We start from the raw sequence: 20,528 nt of genomic DNA on the forward strand, positions 1-20,528 counted from the left end.
GTGAGATTTCAGTTTTTATATTTTTAATAAATTCCTAAAATCCTGTTTTCACTTTGTCCTTCTGTGATTTTAAGGGAAAAAAAAAGAATGGAAATGTTTTTAACATAAGACTGCTACCAACAACATGTGAAGAAACTGAAGACGCCCGCATGCTTTCTGAATCCACTGAATCCACACTACATCTCGCCTGAAGAAGGGGCCTGAGTTGCCTCGACAGCTTACATATTGTAATCTTTTTAGTTAGCCAATAAAAGGGGTCATTTTGCTTGGCTTTTCTCTGCATTCATAATGGCTAACACAGTACAACACCCTAGTACTACTGAATCCACTGTCTTAAGTAATATGCTGCCTCAAAAAGACCTGCATTTCCAAGAATGGCCACCAGGTGGCACAGTAAACTCCACAGTAGCACAATTTCCAGGCAAAGCTCTCAATGAAGCAGGAAACTGATTTCACGTTGGTGCTTTTCAAATGGAGAGGCGCTTGATGGAGAAACATGAAGAGATCTGGGCTTGTGCTGCACCTGCACCTTGGGTCATGAGAAGCTCATGGAATTAAAGAACGGGTTTAATTACCAACAAGAATCAATGCCTCATTAAGCAACTGTTTGGAGAAAAATTGGTTGGAGTTTGAGGCCCTGACTCTGTTGGTCTTCTGCTGGCTCACTAACTTCACATTTTATTTCTCTTTGGGTGCCATTTAAGGAAAGAACTAAAGCAATTCAGAGGAACAAATGTTAAAAAAAAAAAGTAAATTAAAATTAATTCAAAAGAAGGTAATAAGCAGCAAAAACAGGTCACTAATTAAGAAAAGGGTTAGAATGAAAACCTGCAGCCACTGCGGCCCACCAGGACCAGAGTTGGGGACCCCTGCTCTATAGAATCAGTCCGTCAGTCAGTCATTTTCCAACCCGCTATATCCTAACACAGGGTCACGGGGGGCCAACACAGGAATAAATCCCGGGCAGGGCACACACAGGGGACAATTTAGGACCACCAATGCACCTAACCTGCATGTCTTTGGACTGTGGGAGGAATCCCACGCAGACATGGGGAGAACATGCAAACTCCACGCAGGGAGGACCCATGAAGCGAACCCAGGTCTCCCACTGCGCCACCATGCCGCCCTCTATAGAATCATCTACTGCAGTATTTTTTTACAAATTCGCTTTAGATGTTCAAACTACACAGCCCCTAATTTGCTTTGTGCATTAAAAAAATAAAAGAAATGCAAAACGTTTGTTCCATTTACAAAAGAAAAAAAGTATTTTATTTAAACACATACTGTGAAATATTTTGCCATGAAACAAAGAAAAGATAAAACACATCCAAATCATAACATAACAAATCCCTAGGCCCCCAAACTTATTAACCCATTAGTTACCCTAGCCTTTCACCTTCTTTATGTCATTATGAGCGCTCGGTGTCCGCAACGCAGCGCCGAAGCCACCCCACCTACATATAAGCCCTGAATCAAAACCTCTCTTGTGCAGATTTAAATGAAAACCATCCGTATGCCTTAGTGACTTCATAAAGATCACGGCGTGTCGGCGAGGCTGTGAATCCTTAAAATGGTAAATACGTGCAGGTCTATGAGGACCGAACTGAGCGCTTCGAGAAGGTTTAAACTTGTGGGCGCGACGCCCAGCGCGGTGAAAATGACGTCAGATTTGGAGTCCCGCCCCTTGCGCAGCGCGCGCAAAGATATTTCTAACGTTGTCAAGAAAAGGCTGAATACTTGGTTGCCAGAATGAGGAAGGATGGGCCGAAAATGAAGCAACAGGTCCTCAAAACTCAAAGATGTCATGCAGTGACATGTGAAATTCATCTGCTCATCGTTCGGCCATCCATTCCCGAGAATATAACACTCGGCCTTCCTTCGGCGTTTTTTGTTCGATATCTGACACTCCTTCATTTTTTCCCACATAAAATCATTAATACTTTGCACAACTCTTGTTTCATCGGCAGAGTCTCACGTCATCCAAGGGGACATTGTTACACTGTCACTCCTGGACTACAGGAGAACATGAAAGCGAACGCCGCGCGGGCCACAATAAGATCAAAAGTGTTCCACTCGCTCACCGCGCATGCGATCTCCGCGCCGGTGTCACGTGGTAAACACAGCGCGGGCTTTAGCTTCCACTCAGATGGGCGGGGATTATCACGTACGGCGTATCGCGTGTTCACGCGGGTTTTTAAACGTAAAGAGAGGATGGACGCGCACAACTCATTTCAAATTTGTGACGGGCAACATAGCTTCATTTGGGGATTTCTTTTCGCTTTGACGTTTTAGATTTTTTTAAGGTACCTGTTCTTATTTTAGTCTTATCTTAGTTTATACTGCACTGCAACTCAGATTGGTTCATTATTATTTCACCAAGCTATTGGCTACTTGAGGATTTGTTTGTATTTTACAATCATACTTAATGTGGGTTTTTTTTCCCCAGCAACCTTAAATCAATTCAGGGTTGCAGGGAGCGCATCTGGGAAGCAATGAGTTCGAGGTGGGATTCAGACCTAAATGAGATGCCGGTCTACGTCAGTGTCCTGTCAATTTAGGGTCACCAATTAATTTAAGACGTGTATCTTCAAGGATGTGGGAGGGAAGTTGGATTACAAGAAGAAAAAGCCAGATGATCGTGGGAAGTGGAAAACACTTCACAGACAAGTGATCAGTGTTGAAAGCAGCAGTGTTAACCACCGATTCCAAAAATTAGGTGGCTCCCGATTTAATATGTTACAAAGGAAAACAGCAGGAGTTTCTGAGGGCGTGTCTTTGTTTTACCCAATCAAGTCTCCCCTCCTTTGACATTTTGGATGCAAAGTAAGTTTTGATTTTCCAGGAGTGTTAAAATGTCATTAATCCAACTGTATTCCTCTTCATTTTAAATCTGCCTGGATGATCATGTTGTAAATTTGTGCTGGAATTAGGCTCATGGTCTTGGGAGTGGGGCAGACTGATTGTTGTAAGCGGGGGCTTTATTTTCCTTACACACAGTGTGTCTCAACTGCCGTCTTTCTACCTCTGGAATTTTGGGTTAGGTTTTGTGTAGCTTTGAATAACTGCGTCCCATGGAAGTCGGTCAGTCCGTGGATATGTCCCTTAATCCCACTCACACTTGGATGCCTGATTGCACCTTGTGTTTTACTTTTTCTCCACTCGCCCCTTTAAATTTTTCATTTCTTCCAAACCTGGGATGTTGGCCCATCTAGAAATTCTAGAAATTGCACCCTTTTTGTTATTTGCTCTCAAACATTTGACCCCCCCAACCACAAGAAAGCAGATTGCTTCAGGGGTCTCCTGACCATCTTTTCTATTGTCACAGCGCCTTCAATTTGGGCCTATAATTTAGATCGCCTGTTGTCCAGTTATTCTGGGATACTTTTATATTATAAATATTTATTTTGTTTCTCTCGTTTTTGTTTTTAAGGCGTCTCAAGTTTAGTGATTTTTGTTACAGGTTGCTTACTATTATTCAAATCTTTTAGTATTTACATTTTGTGTTTTATTCAAATTGCTTAATTTTTAGGGTGTCTCAGATTTAACGACTTTTGTCCTACTTACTTTTTGTCCCAGTCTCTTATTATGTTATGAATTTAGTCCTTCAAGGAGTTTCTGATTTTTCAATTATTAGGTTACGGTTGGACTTTTGGGAGACGCATTGTGACTCCAGTTGTGCGCTTTGTCTTTTCAACATCATGTAAGTAATTATGTTAAGGGGTACCCCTTAATCCACTTACTGTACATGCAGCATTTTACTTCTCCAGTCTGTTTGTTGTAAACTGGCACAGCAGGGGCATGGATGCCAGACGGACGGATGTCTTATTGCTTTATACAGGATGGCCCATGAAGAAGTGTCCCGCCTGCAGTGAGACGACTGCGTTACGTGAAGTGAAAAATGGATCAAATGGGGTCCTCACTTCAGTACGCGGCCACCACAAAAGTGGTTTCCAGGGGTCAGGCAGCGACAGCAGCCACCTATCCGCTGGCAGGCGAGACGGGGGGTCATCGCGGTCGAGGCGGGCCACCCTGTATTTATAGAGATACTTCTCGGAGAAAGTGACCATCTGCTGTTATTTCTCATCGCCGTTTTATTGCACTAAAGCATAAACGTTGAGGGGTCCATGCGCCTTTATTGCATGTGTGGTATATGTGAAGCGTCGTTATTCCAATCGAGTTTCGCCTAAATTTAATATCCAGGAAGGAAAGTGGAAGAGAAGTTAAGAAACGCACTTTTCATTTAAATTTTCTGTGCCTCGATGCGTAAATAAGATTTTCACAAAAAGTGTAGGGAATACGAGTCTAATTCCGTATGTAGGTGAACGTTGAATTTCCCAGCGACTTCAGTGACTGGTAATTTAGGGTTCTGTTTGGCGTCTTGGATATTTGTAAGCGATTCCCAGCATTGAAATTTCATGAGAAAGGGAATTCGCTGACCTTTTACCTTTAATGGAGCCCCCAGACTGCTGATGCACCGATTGCCCCTCTGCTATGGATGGACTTTCTCTTTTACATTAAAAACTCATCTGAGGCTTCACTTGTGCGGTGCGTTAAAATCCACCAGAAAGTCTCCAGATAACCTTGAGCTGATTATGGCATTGGCACTGGAAGTGTCATTATATAAGGAGTGCGGAGAAGACCCCCCAGCTGCCACTGCATGTCCCTCTGATGCGCTCGTCCCCTTCGGCCACCTGGCTTCACCATTGGGTGTAGAAATCTTCTGGACGACTGTGGAGATGTTGAATGTTAATTTCTGAAGAACTTTAGAGGATGTGCTTATTCTCACGTAGGCAGAAACAGAGGCTGTGAATGCATTCAGAAAATGGACCTGCTATCCTGGGTCAACACACTGGGGGTCAAGGGGGGGGCGGGTGACCATTTACAAGTAGACTCTGCGCAGATCTCCAGGCGAGGTGATGGTGCTGCACTGGGGGCACAACTTCTTGGAACCCTAAGAAAGAAACAAAAAGAGTATCAAGCCATTTGCCCATAGGGGTGCCCCAGTCAGCAGGAGGACTGGCAGCAGGTCACACTAACATCTGTAGAAAATGAAAGCGGGCCTAAAATTTCTTGAACGTTTTCTCGACTTTTGTACCCACCAGAGAGCGTAACCAACAGTCTTCACAGTGTATGTGCCAGCACTGGATGGAGGCAACGGGAGTGTTGTACAAGCCCTGCAGGGAGAGCAAAAAAAACAACATTTATAACACCAAACCACCAGTATAAAGCCATTCAGAGTCACACTGGGTATGAGACAATCCTGGCAACGTCGGGTGCAAGACACAAAGCACCCTGGTGGTCACTCAAGCCATCCAGCCTTTGGCCCTTTTCTCCAAGTCAAGGCACCTGGATATACAGTTAGGTTTATTTAGATTGTGGACAACGGCTGTCCTTTGGAGCGCAGTCCTTGGATGTGCCCCCTGTCCCTAGTCATGTTCAGTGATTGATCATACAGTCGATGCCACCCTGTATTTTAATTCTGCCTCTAGGCCTCTCTCCCCTCACCTCTTTACTTTCCACTGTGTTGTTATCTAAAGGCAAACTGTCTTGGCTTGGGATGCTGCCCTGTTGTTCTTAAAACTGCACTCTTTACTCGTTACTGGGTACCAAACGTCCAACCCACACCACCAGGAGGAAGACGTAATGCTCTCATGGCTCTCCTGACCTTCTGTTCTGATATTCCTTCCCCAATGTCTAAAATTTGGGTCTCTAAATACCATTTGCTGTTGTCAGATTTGCTGGCATTAACCTTGTGCTTTAAAATCTTAATAGTCAGTCATCTTCCAACACACTATATCCTAACTACAGGGTCACGGGGGGGGTCTGCTGGAGCCAATCCCAGCCAACACAAGGCAGGAACAAATCCCAAGCAGGGCACCAGTCCACCGCAGGGCACACACTAGGGACAATTTTGGATCGCCAATGCACCTAACCTGCATGTCTTTGGACTGTGGGAGGAAATCCACACAGACACGGGGAGAACATGCAAACTGCTGATTTACTGCACAGACTGCATCTCTGTTGTCAGTCATTAGCACTAAAACATAAGTAACATGATAGTTAGAATTGAATACTAACCCTCACCTATTCTGTTTCTGTTCTCGGTACCCAAATGTGGCAATTGGTGCCACGGCCCACCTGCCAAGTTGTTTGCCTGCCTGTGGTAAAGTCATCCCTGATGGAGGATCACAGAAATCATGGGAAAAAGGGGTCCTTTCATCGGAGCAACGTTTCAGCCGTGGAATGGCCAAATGGGGAGACAGCTTGATGGATGAGGTCTCCAGGACTCTAAAAATATCCAAACCTTATTATGTGATATCATCTCCTGTTAAATTCTGCTCCGTACTTCTAAAATTTGTATTATTATGCTGTATTAAGGATTTGTTCTGTTCTGTGTATTGTATTGTATTGACCCCCTTCTTTTGACACCCACTGCACGCCCAACCTACCTGGAAAGGGGTCTCTCTTTGAACTGCCTTTCCCAAGGTTTCTCCCATTTTCCCTACAAGGTTTTTTTGGGAGTTTTTCCTTGTCTTCTCAGAGAGTCAAGGCTGGGGGGGCTGTCAAGAGCCAGGGCCTGTTAAAGCCCATTGCGGCACTTCCTGTGTGATTTTGGGCTATACAACAAATAAACTGTATTGTATTGTATGCAAAGTCCACACCGGGAGGACCCTTGAAGTGAACCCCAGTCTCCTTACTGTGAGGCAGCAGCGCTACCCACTGCACCGCCCTTTGGATTAAGTGAGTATTTTTTGTGCGTGTTGCTCAAACTAAGACTGTAGTTCCAAATGTGACCACTAGGTGGTAGGCTCATTCCTTCATTGTCCACACCGGCTTGTTGCGCTGCAGCTACTGTATGTCCCGAGACCGCGTCGACTCCACCCGCAGGCACACACAGCTATGGCTGGCAGACTATTGGTGCACAAAGTAAGTGGAACCTGAGTGGTCAGAGGAGGTCCAAACACCACACAGAGAATTAAACCCCATTGCTGTGAGTCAGTGAAGGAACTGCCCACAGAAGAACAGAGATGACAACAAGGCGTAAGAGAAGACACAACAGTCTGCTGGACTTGTTTATATTGAAAATGACATTTTTTATAATATATAGTATTTCTGCCGGCAGAATCTTTTCTGATGGATCAAGAATATGCTACGCTAAGGTGTGATTATGCCTTTCTGCAGAATGAGAAAGCGAAGACCCTGAGTCAGTTAAATAAAACGAGTAATGGCTACTTTGCCTTTAGTTGGTCCACCTCCAGCATGTAAGCCTGGGTCATCAGGGCACAAACAGCAATTGCCTCTCCACTTGAGCTACAGGAGCATCCATTAACCCCCACAGAGCCACTTTTTATATGTTGGGGCACTGCCACCATGAAATCTAAACCAAGAAATAGACAGAAATTGGCACTTGCACCGCCTGCCCTTTGGCCCGTGTTGTGTAGAGTGCACAATTCCCAATGTGTCAGTACGGGGGGCCGCCAGAGTTCCTCAAGACTTACCAGACAGACGTGGCATCGGTACGTCTCCTTCTGCTTTAGCATGGCGGTCAGCTCCGAAATCTGCGCTTTCAGGTTCTCCGCTGTTTCAGCTTCACTGCCTGATGGCAGCCCACTGCGGAAAGACCACCACAAAGACCACTGTTATTTTTATCCCTTTTTGTTCCTTGCTTTCTAATTGAACCTTAGTTTATGGTGACTGTATGAAAGTGTCACAGAGCTGTCCACTGCAGTATAAAGATGAGTACACACTGAATGGGTCAGCCGGCCTCTCCATTGATCTGTCAGACTTGGAGCAATGGGGACTGAGAAATAGAAAAAGATCGAAACCAGCAGACTCAAAAGGCCGAGCTCAACACAGCAAGAAGAGCTCACTCAAATCACACTCTGTATATGAAGTACCTTAGGAGTGAAGTATCTCTGAGTGAAAGACGCTGTCTGCCTTGGTAAATGGATAAGTGTCAGTGTGTCTGTCTGTCTGTCTGTCTGTCTATCTGGTTGCTATTTATATATATATATATATATACACACAACTATCGTATATGTTCAAGTTCTATTTAAATTTTAAATAGAAGGAATTTTTATTTAGTCGACAGAATATTATTCCGGAATAAATCAACTCAAACCTTAAATAACTTATAATATTTTGCTCTCCATAAAAATATATCCTGTCTAAATTATACAAGTTAGAAATAAAGTAAACGTGAAAAGCACAAACATTCAAATTTCTTTACTCTTATGTAATTTTATATAAAAAATAAACTTAAATTTTAAATATCCCAAAAGATTTTGCTCTCCATAAAAATATATCCTGTCAAAATTATACAAATTCAAATATGAACATGCTGCATAACAAAACCTGGAAATATAAATAAAATGTGTTCCTTTCAGCAATAACAAATCAAATCATTCAGTTGTCTTTGCTCAGATGTCATTTTAGAGCTGGACGCCTGGCATCTTTTTTTGGCCACAAGTTCGTTTCTGTTTGGTGTGAAGTTCTGTGTTGTGGAGATTCTCAGGATGGACTGCAGGTGCTCATCAGTGAGGCGACTCCTGTGTGCTGTTTTGTTAGTCTTTATCACTGGGAAGAGCTTCTCACACAGATATGTGCTACCAAACATGCACAAGGTTCGAGCCGCATGTAGACAGAGCTGGAGCATTTCTGCGGGAATGGAGTGAATAAACTGTGCGGGCCGTGCAGTATCGTACTTTGCCTTCAGTGTGCCATTACACTGCAGCTCAATCACCTCCATCTGAATCTGCACAGGTGCAGTTTCCACATCGACGGCAAATGGGTTGCGAAACAACTCAAAATTCTTTTTTTGTTCTTCAAAGTCACCAAAGCGCCGCGCAAACTCAGTGCGCTCAGTTTATCAGCAAAGTGCGTATTTGGGAACACCGTAGTGCCGACTTGGTTCAACATTACTTGGCAACAGGGAAAGTGGGGCAAGTTGCACTGGTGCATTTGTGTCTCCCATAAAAGTAGCTTCACTTGAAATCACTTTGTGATTGTGCACGGGTTAAAACGTCTGCTGAAGTGTCAGATTCTTCTTTAACTCTTCTGCTTTCTGTATCTTGTGCATTGCATTCAGGTCTTTCAGGTTATCTTGATGTTTTGTCTCATAGTGCCGTCTTAGATTAAATTCTGTAATTACAGCCACATTAGCTCCACAAATGAGACACACGGGTTTACCGGCAATGTCAGTAAACATATACTCAGCCTCCCATCGGTTTTTAAAGGCTCTATGTTCAGAATCACCTTTTCTCTTCGGCATCGTGTGGGCTAGCTTCACAATAACTTGCAGCATCATAAGCTAGACTTGATTAACAAGGTAAGTGTTCGGCAAGGCAGCTGAAGCGCTGCATTATGGGATCTGTAGTTTATTGTGTTACCAGCGCTTCATATCCCCGGGCCATTAATAACAATAATATATAAAATGATCACGCGGGCCGGATATAATTACACACCGGGCCTTGAGTTTGACACATATGGACTAAATAGAACTTGAAAAGATATATTTTTTCAAATGTGATCACGCAATTCAGATCGAGTTGACGCGCACTACAGTACATAAAGCCCGCGTGCTATTGTGGTTTTGCCTGCGTGACTCAATAAGTCATCCTCCCTCGCTCTTACTTTTTTACCGTTCATCTAATGAATACACTGAGTATGGCTTTACCAAAACAATCATTGATCGCGAATAAAGTATCCATTATTCATGAAGCTTCAATTGGTGATCTGTCTTTCTGCGTTAACCGCATATTTTTTCATACGTCTCAAACCAAGGGGATGCGAGGCTAAAATAAATCGGAAAGCGCGCGTACATACTCAGTGCATCCCCTCTCGGGAATCGAACCCTGGAAGCCGGCGTTAGATGCGAAGCCTCTACTATTGCGCCACGGCGTGTGGTTTGTCTATTTGAGCATAGCAGTGTAATTCGGTTTTTGTCTGCGCACTGAGTCAGTTCACGTGAGCCGCTGAATATGGTTTTATATGTCACTCGCTCGCTTCTAATTGTTTCGCTGCCATCTTAATTATATAATGTATGTTTTCTTCAGCGCTTTTTGGAGCTCTTCCTGGTTTTCTACGTACTGCGTCATTACGTGGGAGGCGTGATGATGTCACACGAAACTCCGCCCCCCACGACTTTCGAGCTTAACTCCATTACAGTAAATGGAGAAAAATAGCTTCTAGTTATGACCAATACGCGTAGAATTTCGAAATGAAACCTGCCCAACTTTTGTAAGTTAGCTGTAAGGAATGAGCCTTCTACCTACACAGGAAGTTGGAGAATTAGTGATGAGTCAGTGAGTCAGTCAGTGAGGGCTTTGCCTTTTATTAGTATAGATATATAATATGTATATATATCATTTTAAAACCTACATATATACTGTATATGTTTGGTTTTATTCTTTTCAGAATTTATTGAACTTTAATATGATGTTGTTCAGATTCTTATTCCGTTTTTAAATTATAAACTAAAAAAATATCAAGAATTCGCCTCCCGCGAGACAAGACTTTGTGCCAAGAGATTTAATCACGCCCGGGTCCGTAAATAAAAGACAAAAGAGTAGGACAGCTGCTGTACAGGCTTTTAAATGTTTGAAGCGCCGTGTGAGATGCAGATCACACAGCACGGCAGCAGCAAGAAGCCAGCATCTGATCAAGCAAAGAGGAGGTAAAAAAAAAAAACTGTATTTCTTTGTATCACCGTTTAACAGGGGGTTTTGGAGGAGCGACTGAACGCACCCCTCTTCACAACACGAGCGGTAGAGATGCGAAGTGGCTGGCACGTAGCGCAGGCCGGGGTGGGGTTGGTGAGCCAAGCAAGCAGGGGGTGAACTCCCTTGTTAAAATATATATAGTTTTTTAACTATATTTCATTTCAATCAGAGTGCCATTGAAAATTGTTCCGCACGCCAAGCCGTAGGTTGCTGACCCCTGTGCTAGCCAATACCCTGGTAACGGCTCCCAGTAACTGAATCCGCTATCCCCACAACCCAACAGGGGACAGTGCAACACAAATGATGTAGAGGTGCCCACCGTGCCTAAATCTCACACTCTCCATCTCTCTCTACATACAACGACGTCATTTTAGGAGTCAAAGATAATCAAAAAGTCATCAACCACCACTACTTGGGCTACCTAAGTTAAAAGATGAACAGTTTCTCAAGGCGTGTACTCACTCATTCCTCCACTTGAAGAGTCGTGTCTCTTGAGGTTCACTCGATTGGGTTTCCGGAGGAGATGTCCTCACTTTGATGAGTGAGCTGCTCATTGAAGAATTAAGGAAAGCACAGCAAAGCACACTGCGACGGGAGGAAATTAAAAAAAACAGCACATATCGTTGATAGTGTCCTGAAGGATACGCATGAAAGAGTAGTTAGGCTGTGTGATGGATGGCCTGGGACCTTGCCCCACCGGGAAGCCTGGTGAAGCAGGGGACTGGATGAGGGGCAATTCCTTCCTCAGGATGCAAGAGGGCAGCCATCTTGGATTGTGTAGGGGCCACGGAACTGGAAGGCTCAACCCTGTGGGGATCCGTGGTCACTGCCAGGGGGCGCACAAGGGACTAAGGAGCCATGGACCGCAGCACTTCTGCCACACCAGGAAGTGCTACCAAACCAGGAAGGTGCTTCCGGGTGCCCATGCAGCACTTCCTGGTGTGGCAGAAGAAAATCATCAGGGAGCACCTGGTGCATTATAAAAGGGGCAGCCTCACTCCATTCAAGGAGCCGGAGTCGGGTGGAAGAAGACGGAGCTTGTGAGGAGTGGAGTAGAGGCGGCAATACAGAGAAGATGAAAAGATAAGAATTGAGTTTATGGTACTGATTTGTGTACTGTGTGTGCAGGAAAGAGAAATAAACCGTGCGTGTTGTGGACATCTGGTGTCGTGTCAGCCTGTGTCCGGGCTATCTTTTACAGCTGTGATTTGAAGTTAGGGGTCTCGTTTGACAGACGAATCGATCATTTCTGAAGACCACGTGCAAGTAACCGTGCACTTAAAACCAGCCAATCCAAAAAAAAAAAAAAGTATCAAAAGGAAAAACTGAATGTGCGCTTGTTAGCATGACTGGACAAAGCTTGGACTATCACAGTGTGAGTGCCACAATAGAACTGCTGCCATATTGTCCGCTTGTTTGATGTTTAACTCTTATAGGGCTAATTATTTTGTTTAAAATTTGTCCCAGGGCTCAAGATTTTTCCCCACAAAACTTAGTTTTTTTTAAGAAGCACACAAAGCAATGGTTTCATACATAAATCAACTCTGCTTTATGTTCCATGAGCCTCTACAGTACGCAGATTCACATACTTATTACATACCTGTTTGTCTCATCACTCGTAAGCTGAAAGGCACTTTCTGAAAAAAACGTAGCTTGAAGTAGTCGAGTGGCTGGCAATCCGTTGTGACACGGTGCCATCTGAAGGCCAGTTGCCATCTTGCATCCCACACATCTACTGTATGCCCAGGGTGAACATTGTCATAGGCACGTCACCTGGGAACCGATCAGCTGATGCAGGTACCAGTCTTTCGTTTTCGATTTCTAACTCATGTGCATCAAAATCGGAGTTCGATAATTGTCCGTGTAGTCCCATGTGTAAGAGCAACAGCTGTACAATCAGCTGGGGTCTGATTAGCTAATGTGGGTACCTGACTTTTGTTTTTGTCAAAATCAGATTTCAATAAATTAGGGTCTGATTCAGCAATAATACACAATAAATAAATAACACGCGTGGAGTGTTTTGCCTGATGTTGATGCCATTCTAAACGTTTTTTTATTCTGCGCTACTCATGCACACGCAGGGATTCAACGTCGAGTCAACCCGACTTCCTAGAAAAGGAAATATTCTACCTATAATATAACGCCGAGTTTCATCGACGTTTACCGATTTTTTTCGCCTTCTGCACCTGAATGTTGACTTTACTGGAGTTTATATCTGCCCTCAACCCCTTGTGTCGACAAAATTCGACATCCGCCCTAAAAGAGTTAAGGGCAATGCACACTCAATGAGGTTCACTTATTTACTACCTGCTAGGACCCTCATTTGCCTCCAGAACTGCCTCAACTGTTTGAATCCTAGGCTCAACAAAGTAATGAAAACACCCTAAAGGATTTTCGGCCATGCTGTTTCATAAGCAGGTCCCATCTTGGACTGAGATCTGAGGACTGTGCAGTCACTTTCAGGTGATGTGTACTTTGTGACATGGCACATTAGCCGCTTGAACAAGGTAGACCACCAAAAAGGGGAAATGCACAAGCTTTTTTGGTTTTTTTTTGCTTTAAAGGATACTCGTCATGTGAAACCCGGGCTCCAAATTCTGGCTCCGAATCAATTTCCAGCTCACTGTCTCGGCTGTCAACACTGTGCGGGGTCCCCAGTCGGCCATCTGCACACAAAAAGAGAACACGTCAACTTCAGTTCTATGTCAAAAGGTCTTCCCAACAACAGTAAAACCATACAAAAGTCAAAATGGTGTAAAAAAGTCTTGGGGGGCACGTGGGAGGGTGGATATTCCTTGTACAGTATTGGGATGCCTTGTGTGTTTGGGGGCTTTGTTGTTGTTTGTTATAATAGTTCTGTTGTGCTCCGTCTTCTGTAAAGTCTTAACTGGGGTCAAATTATGTACCATCAACCTGTCTATCTGTTATATGGTGCATTCTATCTATCTATCTATCTATCTATCTATCTATCAATCTATCTATCTATCTATCTATCTATCTATCTATCTATCTATCAATCTACCTCAAGACTGACAAAAGTATTACATTCACCTGCCAATTTATTAGGTACACCTTGCTAGTTAACCTGGTTGGACCCCCTTTTGCCTTCACAACTGCTGTAATTCTTCATGGCGTAGATTCACCAAGGTGCTGGAAACATTTCTTAGGGATTTTGGTCCATATTGGCATGATAGCATCACGCAGCTGCTGCAGATTTGTCGGCTGTACCTCCATGATGTGAATCTCCTGTTCCACCACATCCCAAAGGTGCTCTACTGGATTGAGATCTGCTGACTGGAGGCCATTTGAGTCCATTGAACTCATTGTCACATTCAAGAAAGCAGTTGGAGATGCTCTGAGCTTTGTGACCTGGCATGTTATCCTACTGGAAGTGTCAATCAGAAGATGGTGGTCATAAAGGGATGAACATGGTCGGCAACAATACTCAGGTAGGCTGTGGCATTTAAACGATGCTCAGTTGGTACTAAGGGGCCCAAAGTGTACCAAGAAAATATCCCCTACACACCATTACACCACCACCTGCACCATCCTGAATCGTTGATACAAGGCGCAATGGATCCATGCTTTCATGTCATTCACACCAAATTCTGTCCCTACCATCTAATTGTCGTAGCAGAAATTCAGACTCATCAGACCAGACACAGTTTTTTCCAGTCTTCTTGTTGTCCAATTATGGTGAGCCCGTGTGACTTGTAGCCTCAGTTGCCAGTTGTTTGCTGAGAGGAGTGACCCCCAGTATGGTCTCCTGTGCTGTAGCCCACCTGCTTCAAGGTTCAACATATTGTGTGTTCAGAGATGCTCTTCTACATACCTCAGTTGTAATGAGTGCTTATTTGATTTATGGTTGCCTTTCTATCAGCTCAATAAAGTCTGGCCATTCTCATCTGAACTCTGGCATCAGCAAGGCATTTTTGCCCAGAGAACTGCCACTCAATAGATATTTTCCCATTTTTATCAGACCATTCTCTGTAAACCCTAGAGATGGTTGTGCGTACAAATCCCAGAAGATCAGCAGTTTCTGAAATAAATAGATATTTTCCCATTTTATCAGACCATTCTCTGTAAACCCTAGAGATGGTTGTGCGTACAAATCCCAGAAGATCAGCAGTTTCTGAAATACTCAGACCAGTCCGCCTGGCACTAACAACCATGCCACTCTCAAAAATCACTCTTCTTCCTCATTCTTGAGCTTCAGCAGGTCGTCTTGACAAGGTCTACAGGACAAAATGCATTGAGTCGCTGCCATTTGATTGGCTGATTAGATATTTGTGTTAACAAGCAGTTGAACAGGTGTACCTAATAAAGTGGCCAGTGAGTGTAGATTTTGCTACACGTAATACTTTATGTAACTCCTTTCATAGAACATGCAGTCTAAAAGCACATTAACATATAGAGTGCCATGCAATTGTGCATACATTTCCACGACTGGCAAATAGGGGGCCTAAAAGGACTCACAAGGGGCCACACCATGCGTCAGTGGTAGCAGCTGAATGCCACCTTCTGCTTTATGCTTCATTAGGTTAGCCTTCAATTGCATTGTTAAAACATGGAATGGAAGAAGAGTCATCAAGTATCAGTAGTCAGGTACTTTAAATATAGTAATTCAGTATTAATTTTGTAGAGAAAAGCCAAGCAAAATGACATCTTTTATTGGCTAACTAAAAAGATTACAATAAAAGGTGTCATTTTGCTTGGCTTATCTCTACATTCATAATGGCTAACACGGTACAACACCCTAGTATTAATTTTGGAAATACTGGGTGGCATATTGACCCAGTAGTCAGTGCTACCCTCTCTCAGCTCTAGCGACTCGGGTTTGATTCCCTTCCCAGCACTTCTGTGGAATTCCCCCACATTCAAAAGACTGATTAACTGGAGTCTTTAAGATGGCCTTATGTGAATGAATGAGTGTAAGTGCATGACATAGCATGACCAGTAATGGACTGGCACCTCAGCAGGCACTGAACAAGTAGGCACCAGTCTAACCTGATGCCATTTCTACCTGTTTATTCAGTTCTCTCTAATCTACAGAATATTTTGTTGATATTCCCAGAAGAGTAAAACATACATGGATAGAAAATTCAGGTGCAGTGCCTGATAAGGAAGTGTCTAATGCATTGGTACGTTTCACAGAATGTCACAAAAGCCAAGCTAAACATGACAACTGTCTTCTGATCCAAAACCAAAACTGGACACACTTGACTTTGGACTTTAACATTTACGTTTGTTGTAATGGGAACAACTCCATTCCCTACCTTTCACATGCAGCAGAGCAGCCGGAGAGCTCTGAGCTGGACTTCGGTATTCAAAGTCTTCCATGCTGTCCTCTTCAGACTCTGGTGGTCTAGGACCTTTTAAAGTGTGGGCCTCCAGCTGCAATGGACACAGAGAAGAATACGGTAGAGTTAGAAACTGAAAGATAGAGGGTCAAATCATATGAGACAAGGTATGACACAATGTCATGTGACTAGGAAAATAAAAACATGAGCTCAGATTGTTTGATGCACAGACATTTATTCTTTGGCTTTTTAAACATTCAGGCGTAGATGTAGGAGCATGTAGCTTTTCTAACAGACGGTGCCTTGGGAAATACACCAACAAAATTGTTTCTTGGTACAAAGAGAATTGTCTGCATCTTCACATCAGCAAAACCAAGGAACCGGTGATTGACTTTCACCACACCTAATGTCTGCTCACTATTCAGGGTGTGGATGTACATCACTACAAGTACTTGGGGGTCTACTTCAATAACAGGCTGGACTGCTCTCGAAACTACAGAAGAATGAGCAGAGCAGACTCCTCATCCTTAGAAAACTGCGTTCCATTAATGTAGGAAGTGACATCCTTCACATCTCTGTGATGGCCAGTGTGGTGTGCTGTGCTGGTAACATCACATCACTTCAAGAGTGGACCACCAAATCAACAAGCTAATTAAAAGGGCAAGCTCAGTTATAGAACACACTCTGCACCCCCTGGAGGTCGTAGCAAAGGAGAGAATTAAAACAAAACTGAGTGCCATTATGAACAACGCTGCACATCCACTCTCTGACACGACAACACAACGAACCATTCAGCAGAAGTGTGTCAAGATACGTGACTGGCGGCCCCATCATACCAGCGTCAATACATCTGCATAATGCCTCTTTGGGGCTGGGACTGCCAAGTTAGAAATTTTCTTTTAAATTTTTCTTCCTTTTAAGTCATTCTGGAGTGTGTTCAGACCATAGTGTGTGTGTGTGTATATATATATATATATATACACACACACACCTATACGTACATATATATATATATACATACATATGTACACACACATATACATATGTATGTATGTATGTATGTATATATATGTATATGTATGTATGTGTATATATATATATAAATACATACATGTATATGCATTTATTTATTGAAAGAGCTTCTGTAAAAAGCCAAATTTATGTATTATTGTTTTACTGTATGTTTAAAGAATTCTGAGTCTTTATCTGTACTAATTATTGTAAAATGCCAAATTTCCCACAGGGATAGAAAATGTTTTATTTATTATTGGATTCAATTTATATTATTCATTTTAACATACTTTATTTTACTGTATGTTTAAACAAATCTGGGTCTCTGTGTGTACTATTTCTGAATTTAGTAATGTGAAAAATATATAATTTCATCTTAGCTGACAACGAAACAGACCGAACTTAACTGAAATACCGAAAAAAATCCATGCACACACAAGGTGAATTTGTAAAACACCACACGGTCAGCACTCTGGAGCTGTAAGGTAGCAGCGCTATCCACTGCACCACCACACCATTTACAGGATAAGGGGGCTATATACAATTATCTGCGGTCAATAAGAAGATCTAGATAACACTTTACAGATGTCTCTATGAATCTTTAGAAAAGTTAATTGATAGTTCACTTTTAATGTTTGAATATAACAAGTGGGCGGCACGGTGGCGCAGTGGTAGCGCTGCTGCCTCGCAGTTAGGAGACCCGGGTTCGCTTCCCTGCGTGGAGTTTGCATGTTCTCCCTGTGTCTGCGTGGGTTTCCTCCGGGCACTCCGGTTTCCTCCCACAATCCAAAGACATGCATGTTAGGTGGATTGGGGATTCTAAATTGGCCCTAGTGTGTGCTTGGTGTGTGTGTCCTGCGGTGGGTTGGCACCCTGCCCTGGATTGGTTCCTGCCTTGTGCCCTGTGTTGGCTGGGATTGGCTCCAGCAGACCCCTGTGACACTGTATTCGGATTCAGTGGGTTAGAAAATGGATGGATGGAATATAACAAGTTTAAAGTCAAAGATTCCAGTAGCTTTCCTAACAAGCCTTTTTATTGCCGCTCGTTGTACCTACCTGTAATACGCTTTTAAAGAGAGGTTCCTAACGTTGTCTGTTCACTAACCTGTGTTTGAGGTCAATCCAGATGGATGTCTATCACTTTCCATCATACATTTTAACGCCAGACTACGGTCACCCTACGTCCCTTATTCCACAGAACGCTCAGCTCAAGTCCTTCCCGAATGAACGAAAGTTTGCGGTGTCGTCGCTCTCTTTCGCCGTGTGGCGTTATAATTATGTTTGTCCATTGGCACTTGCCGTACTTGGAGTCTCAAACGTTTTGTAGTCTCCATTTTGCCGCCTTTCAACGTTTCGCAACTTGTGAGCGTCAGTGATCCAACGTAAATTTGACATGACTTTAAAAAAAAACAAAAAACGGTTCTAATACATTAGCAAATGTATACGCGTGTTTATCTTAAGTTAATATTTACCTTTAAAGCAAGCGTTCAGAGGCAGGTTTAAAGACGGTACGTGACACGTGTTAGGGCGACGATATTCTTAGTGCCCTAGTTTATGAACACAAGTGGTTCCTAATACAGGTTCAGAATGTTTGATTTATTTTGCATTTCTGTTTGGTAACATTTTCAAAACTGCTTTAACCTGGGTTTTACGAATTTCACACATCATTTTGGTGGTTTTTTGTTGCCTTACCATTTGATGAATATAAAATGTTTAAAAAAAAAAAAAGACGTTTTCATGTACTAATTGAGAACCTCACCACCAGCGCCCACCCAAGACCTTTGTAAGTCCTTGATCTTTTTGACAAGCAGTTAGTTAGTTAGTTGCTTTCATATTTTTCCGGGAACGCAGCTCAGTACGACCCATCCAACTTCCTCGTTTATTGACCGCGAATTAGCGTTGTTCTTTTTTTGTTTCTCAAACGTGATTGGATAGTCGTCAACGCACTAGTTCATATTCACGTCTGCGGTTCCCTGTTCACTCCCGCTATTATCATAACCACAGATGAGCGAGCGCGTTTTTAAGGAAATAGCAACTTTAAGTGGAACTTCAGGAATTAAAGACAATGTGGTTATTTCTTTAATGAAACACTCCATCATAAATCGTTCACTTGAATAAAAAATAAGATAAAGGAGCTTGGACTGGACTGACTTGAATTAAGAATTCGATGATGATGCTCACACACCGACCAGCTAATTAAAACCGCGTTTGTTATGACAAACGGAGTTGGCTAACTGGATGTAATGTAAGTAAGGCCTTTTTTTTTTTTTACTTTGCTCGTTTGCTGTTCCAGAGTGTCTGTACTGAAGTGCTGTGGACAACGATGGGGTTACGAAACCTAAATCGTCTTTCTGGAAAATGCAAGTGGCACGAAAGTAGCCGCAGTCATATAGACCAGTGTTTTTCACCGGTGCACCGTGAGAGATACCCAGGTGTGCCGTGGAAATAATAGTGTAGTCCACTTGAGTCCGAACCTGAGGGGGACAAGCTCCGCAGGTTGTCGAGACCTTTCTGAGAAGAATAGAACTACCTGGCGAAGCTGGCATAAAAGCAGCTCCGTGATCGCCATGTTAGAGCACTTCCTGGATACCGGAGTCTGTCTGTCTGCAGAAAACGAGGCCAGAATTTATGTTCAGTGAAATCTAGGTGCGTGGGTTTCCTCCCACAGTCCAAATACATGCCAGTTAGTTGCATTGCCGATTCTAAATTGTCGCTAGTGCGTGTCGTGCGGTGGGCTGGCGCCCTGCCCGGGGTTTGTTTTCTGCCCTGCGCCCTGCGTTGGCTGTGATTGGCTCCGGTAGACCCCGTGACCCTGTAATTAGGATATAGCGGGTTGGATAATGGATGGATGGATGAAATCTAGGTACAGTATCCTGATCATTAAGATTCAGGTTGGACTTGTCCTGTGGGTGTAGTAGAAGATAGGTTGTTCATGTGGGGGCTTAGTTATGTTTTAAGATGTGGGGGTCTGTATTTCTTACAATGTGAATTTATGCCCAGGTGAATTAAGCCTGGCAAACTTGCAAAGGACTGGGCAGACTGGCAGCAAGTGCAGAATAAAAATAGGGTTAGAATGACTCACTGGTTGTGCTAAATGATAAACTGGGATGCAAGACTTGAGAAAAACAGGGCTAATTAAAGTGGAGGGAAAAGGAGTTAATCAGCAGTGAAAACTGGTCACCGATTAGGAAAAGGGTCAGAATAAAAACCTGCAGCCACTGCGCCCCACCACGACTGGAGCTGGACACCCCTGCTATACGGATTATATCCTAAGTGAAAGGTGAGAGTATACTGTATAGAAGTGTTGGTTGGTTTTATAATAGACAAAAGGTTTTATATAGCAGTAGCTTCTAAGCTTTAGGTGCTGGATAAACAGAACCTAGAAACAGTCAGTGAACCCATCCTTTGCGTCACAGGACATAACGAAAGAAACAGCCCTGGGTGGAGATTCCTCTCATTGATGGATACACTCTTCATTCACATCAAACTATTTTAG

At 43.2% G+C, this 20,528-nt stretch overlaps 1 protein-coding gene across 2 annotated transcripts in view; it reads right to left on the reverse strand.

Moving 5' to 3' along the window:
* Positions 1 to 1,081: 1,081 nt before the first annotated feature.
* The window catches only part of LOC120540016 (E3 ubiquitin-protein ligase RNF220-like), a 78,719-nt gene continuing 59,272 nt past the window's right edge, over positions 1,082 to 20,528 (reverse strand). Inside the window, exons 8-13 of one of the 2 annotated variants that reach the window (XM_039770461.1) lie at positions 15,998 to 16,115; positions 13,291 to 13,387; positions 11,184 to 11,267; positions 7,500 to 7,611; positions 5,100 to 5,174; positions 1,082 to 4,951 (exon numbers count right to left, since the gene is read on the reverse strand). In XM_039770461.1, coding sequence (XP_039626395.1) covers positions 4,880 to 4,951; positions 5,100 to 5,174; positions 7,500 to 7,611; positions 11,184 to 11,267; positions 13,291 to 13,387; positions 15,998 to 16,115 — 558 coding nt within the window. In that variant the 3' untranslated portion in view covers positions 1,082 to 4,879. Of the gene's footprint in view, positions 4,952 to 5,099; positions 5,175 to 7,499; positions 7,612 to 11,183; positions 11,271 to 13,290; positions 13,388 to 15,997; positions 16,116 to 20,528 lie in introns of both variants that reach the window. The other variant, XM_039770460.1, reaches the window with a different exon arrangement.

Source organism: Polypterus senegalus, chromosome 12, assembly GCF_016835505.1.
Source record: "Polypterus senegalus isolate Bchr_013 chromosome 12, ASM1683550v1, whole genome shotgun sequence".
NCBI classification, from domain to species: domain Eukaryota; kingdom Metazoa; phylum Chordata; class Cladistia; order Polypteriformes; family Polypteridae; genus Polypterus; species Polypterus senegalus.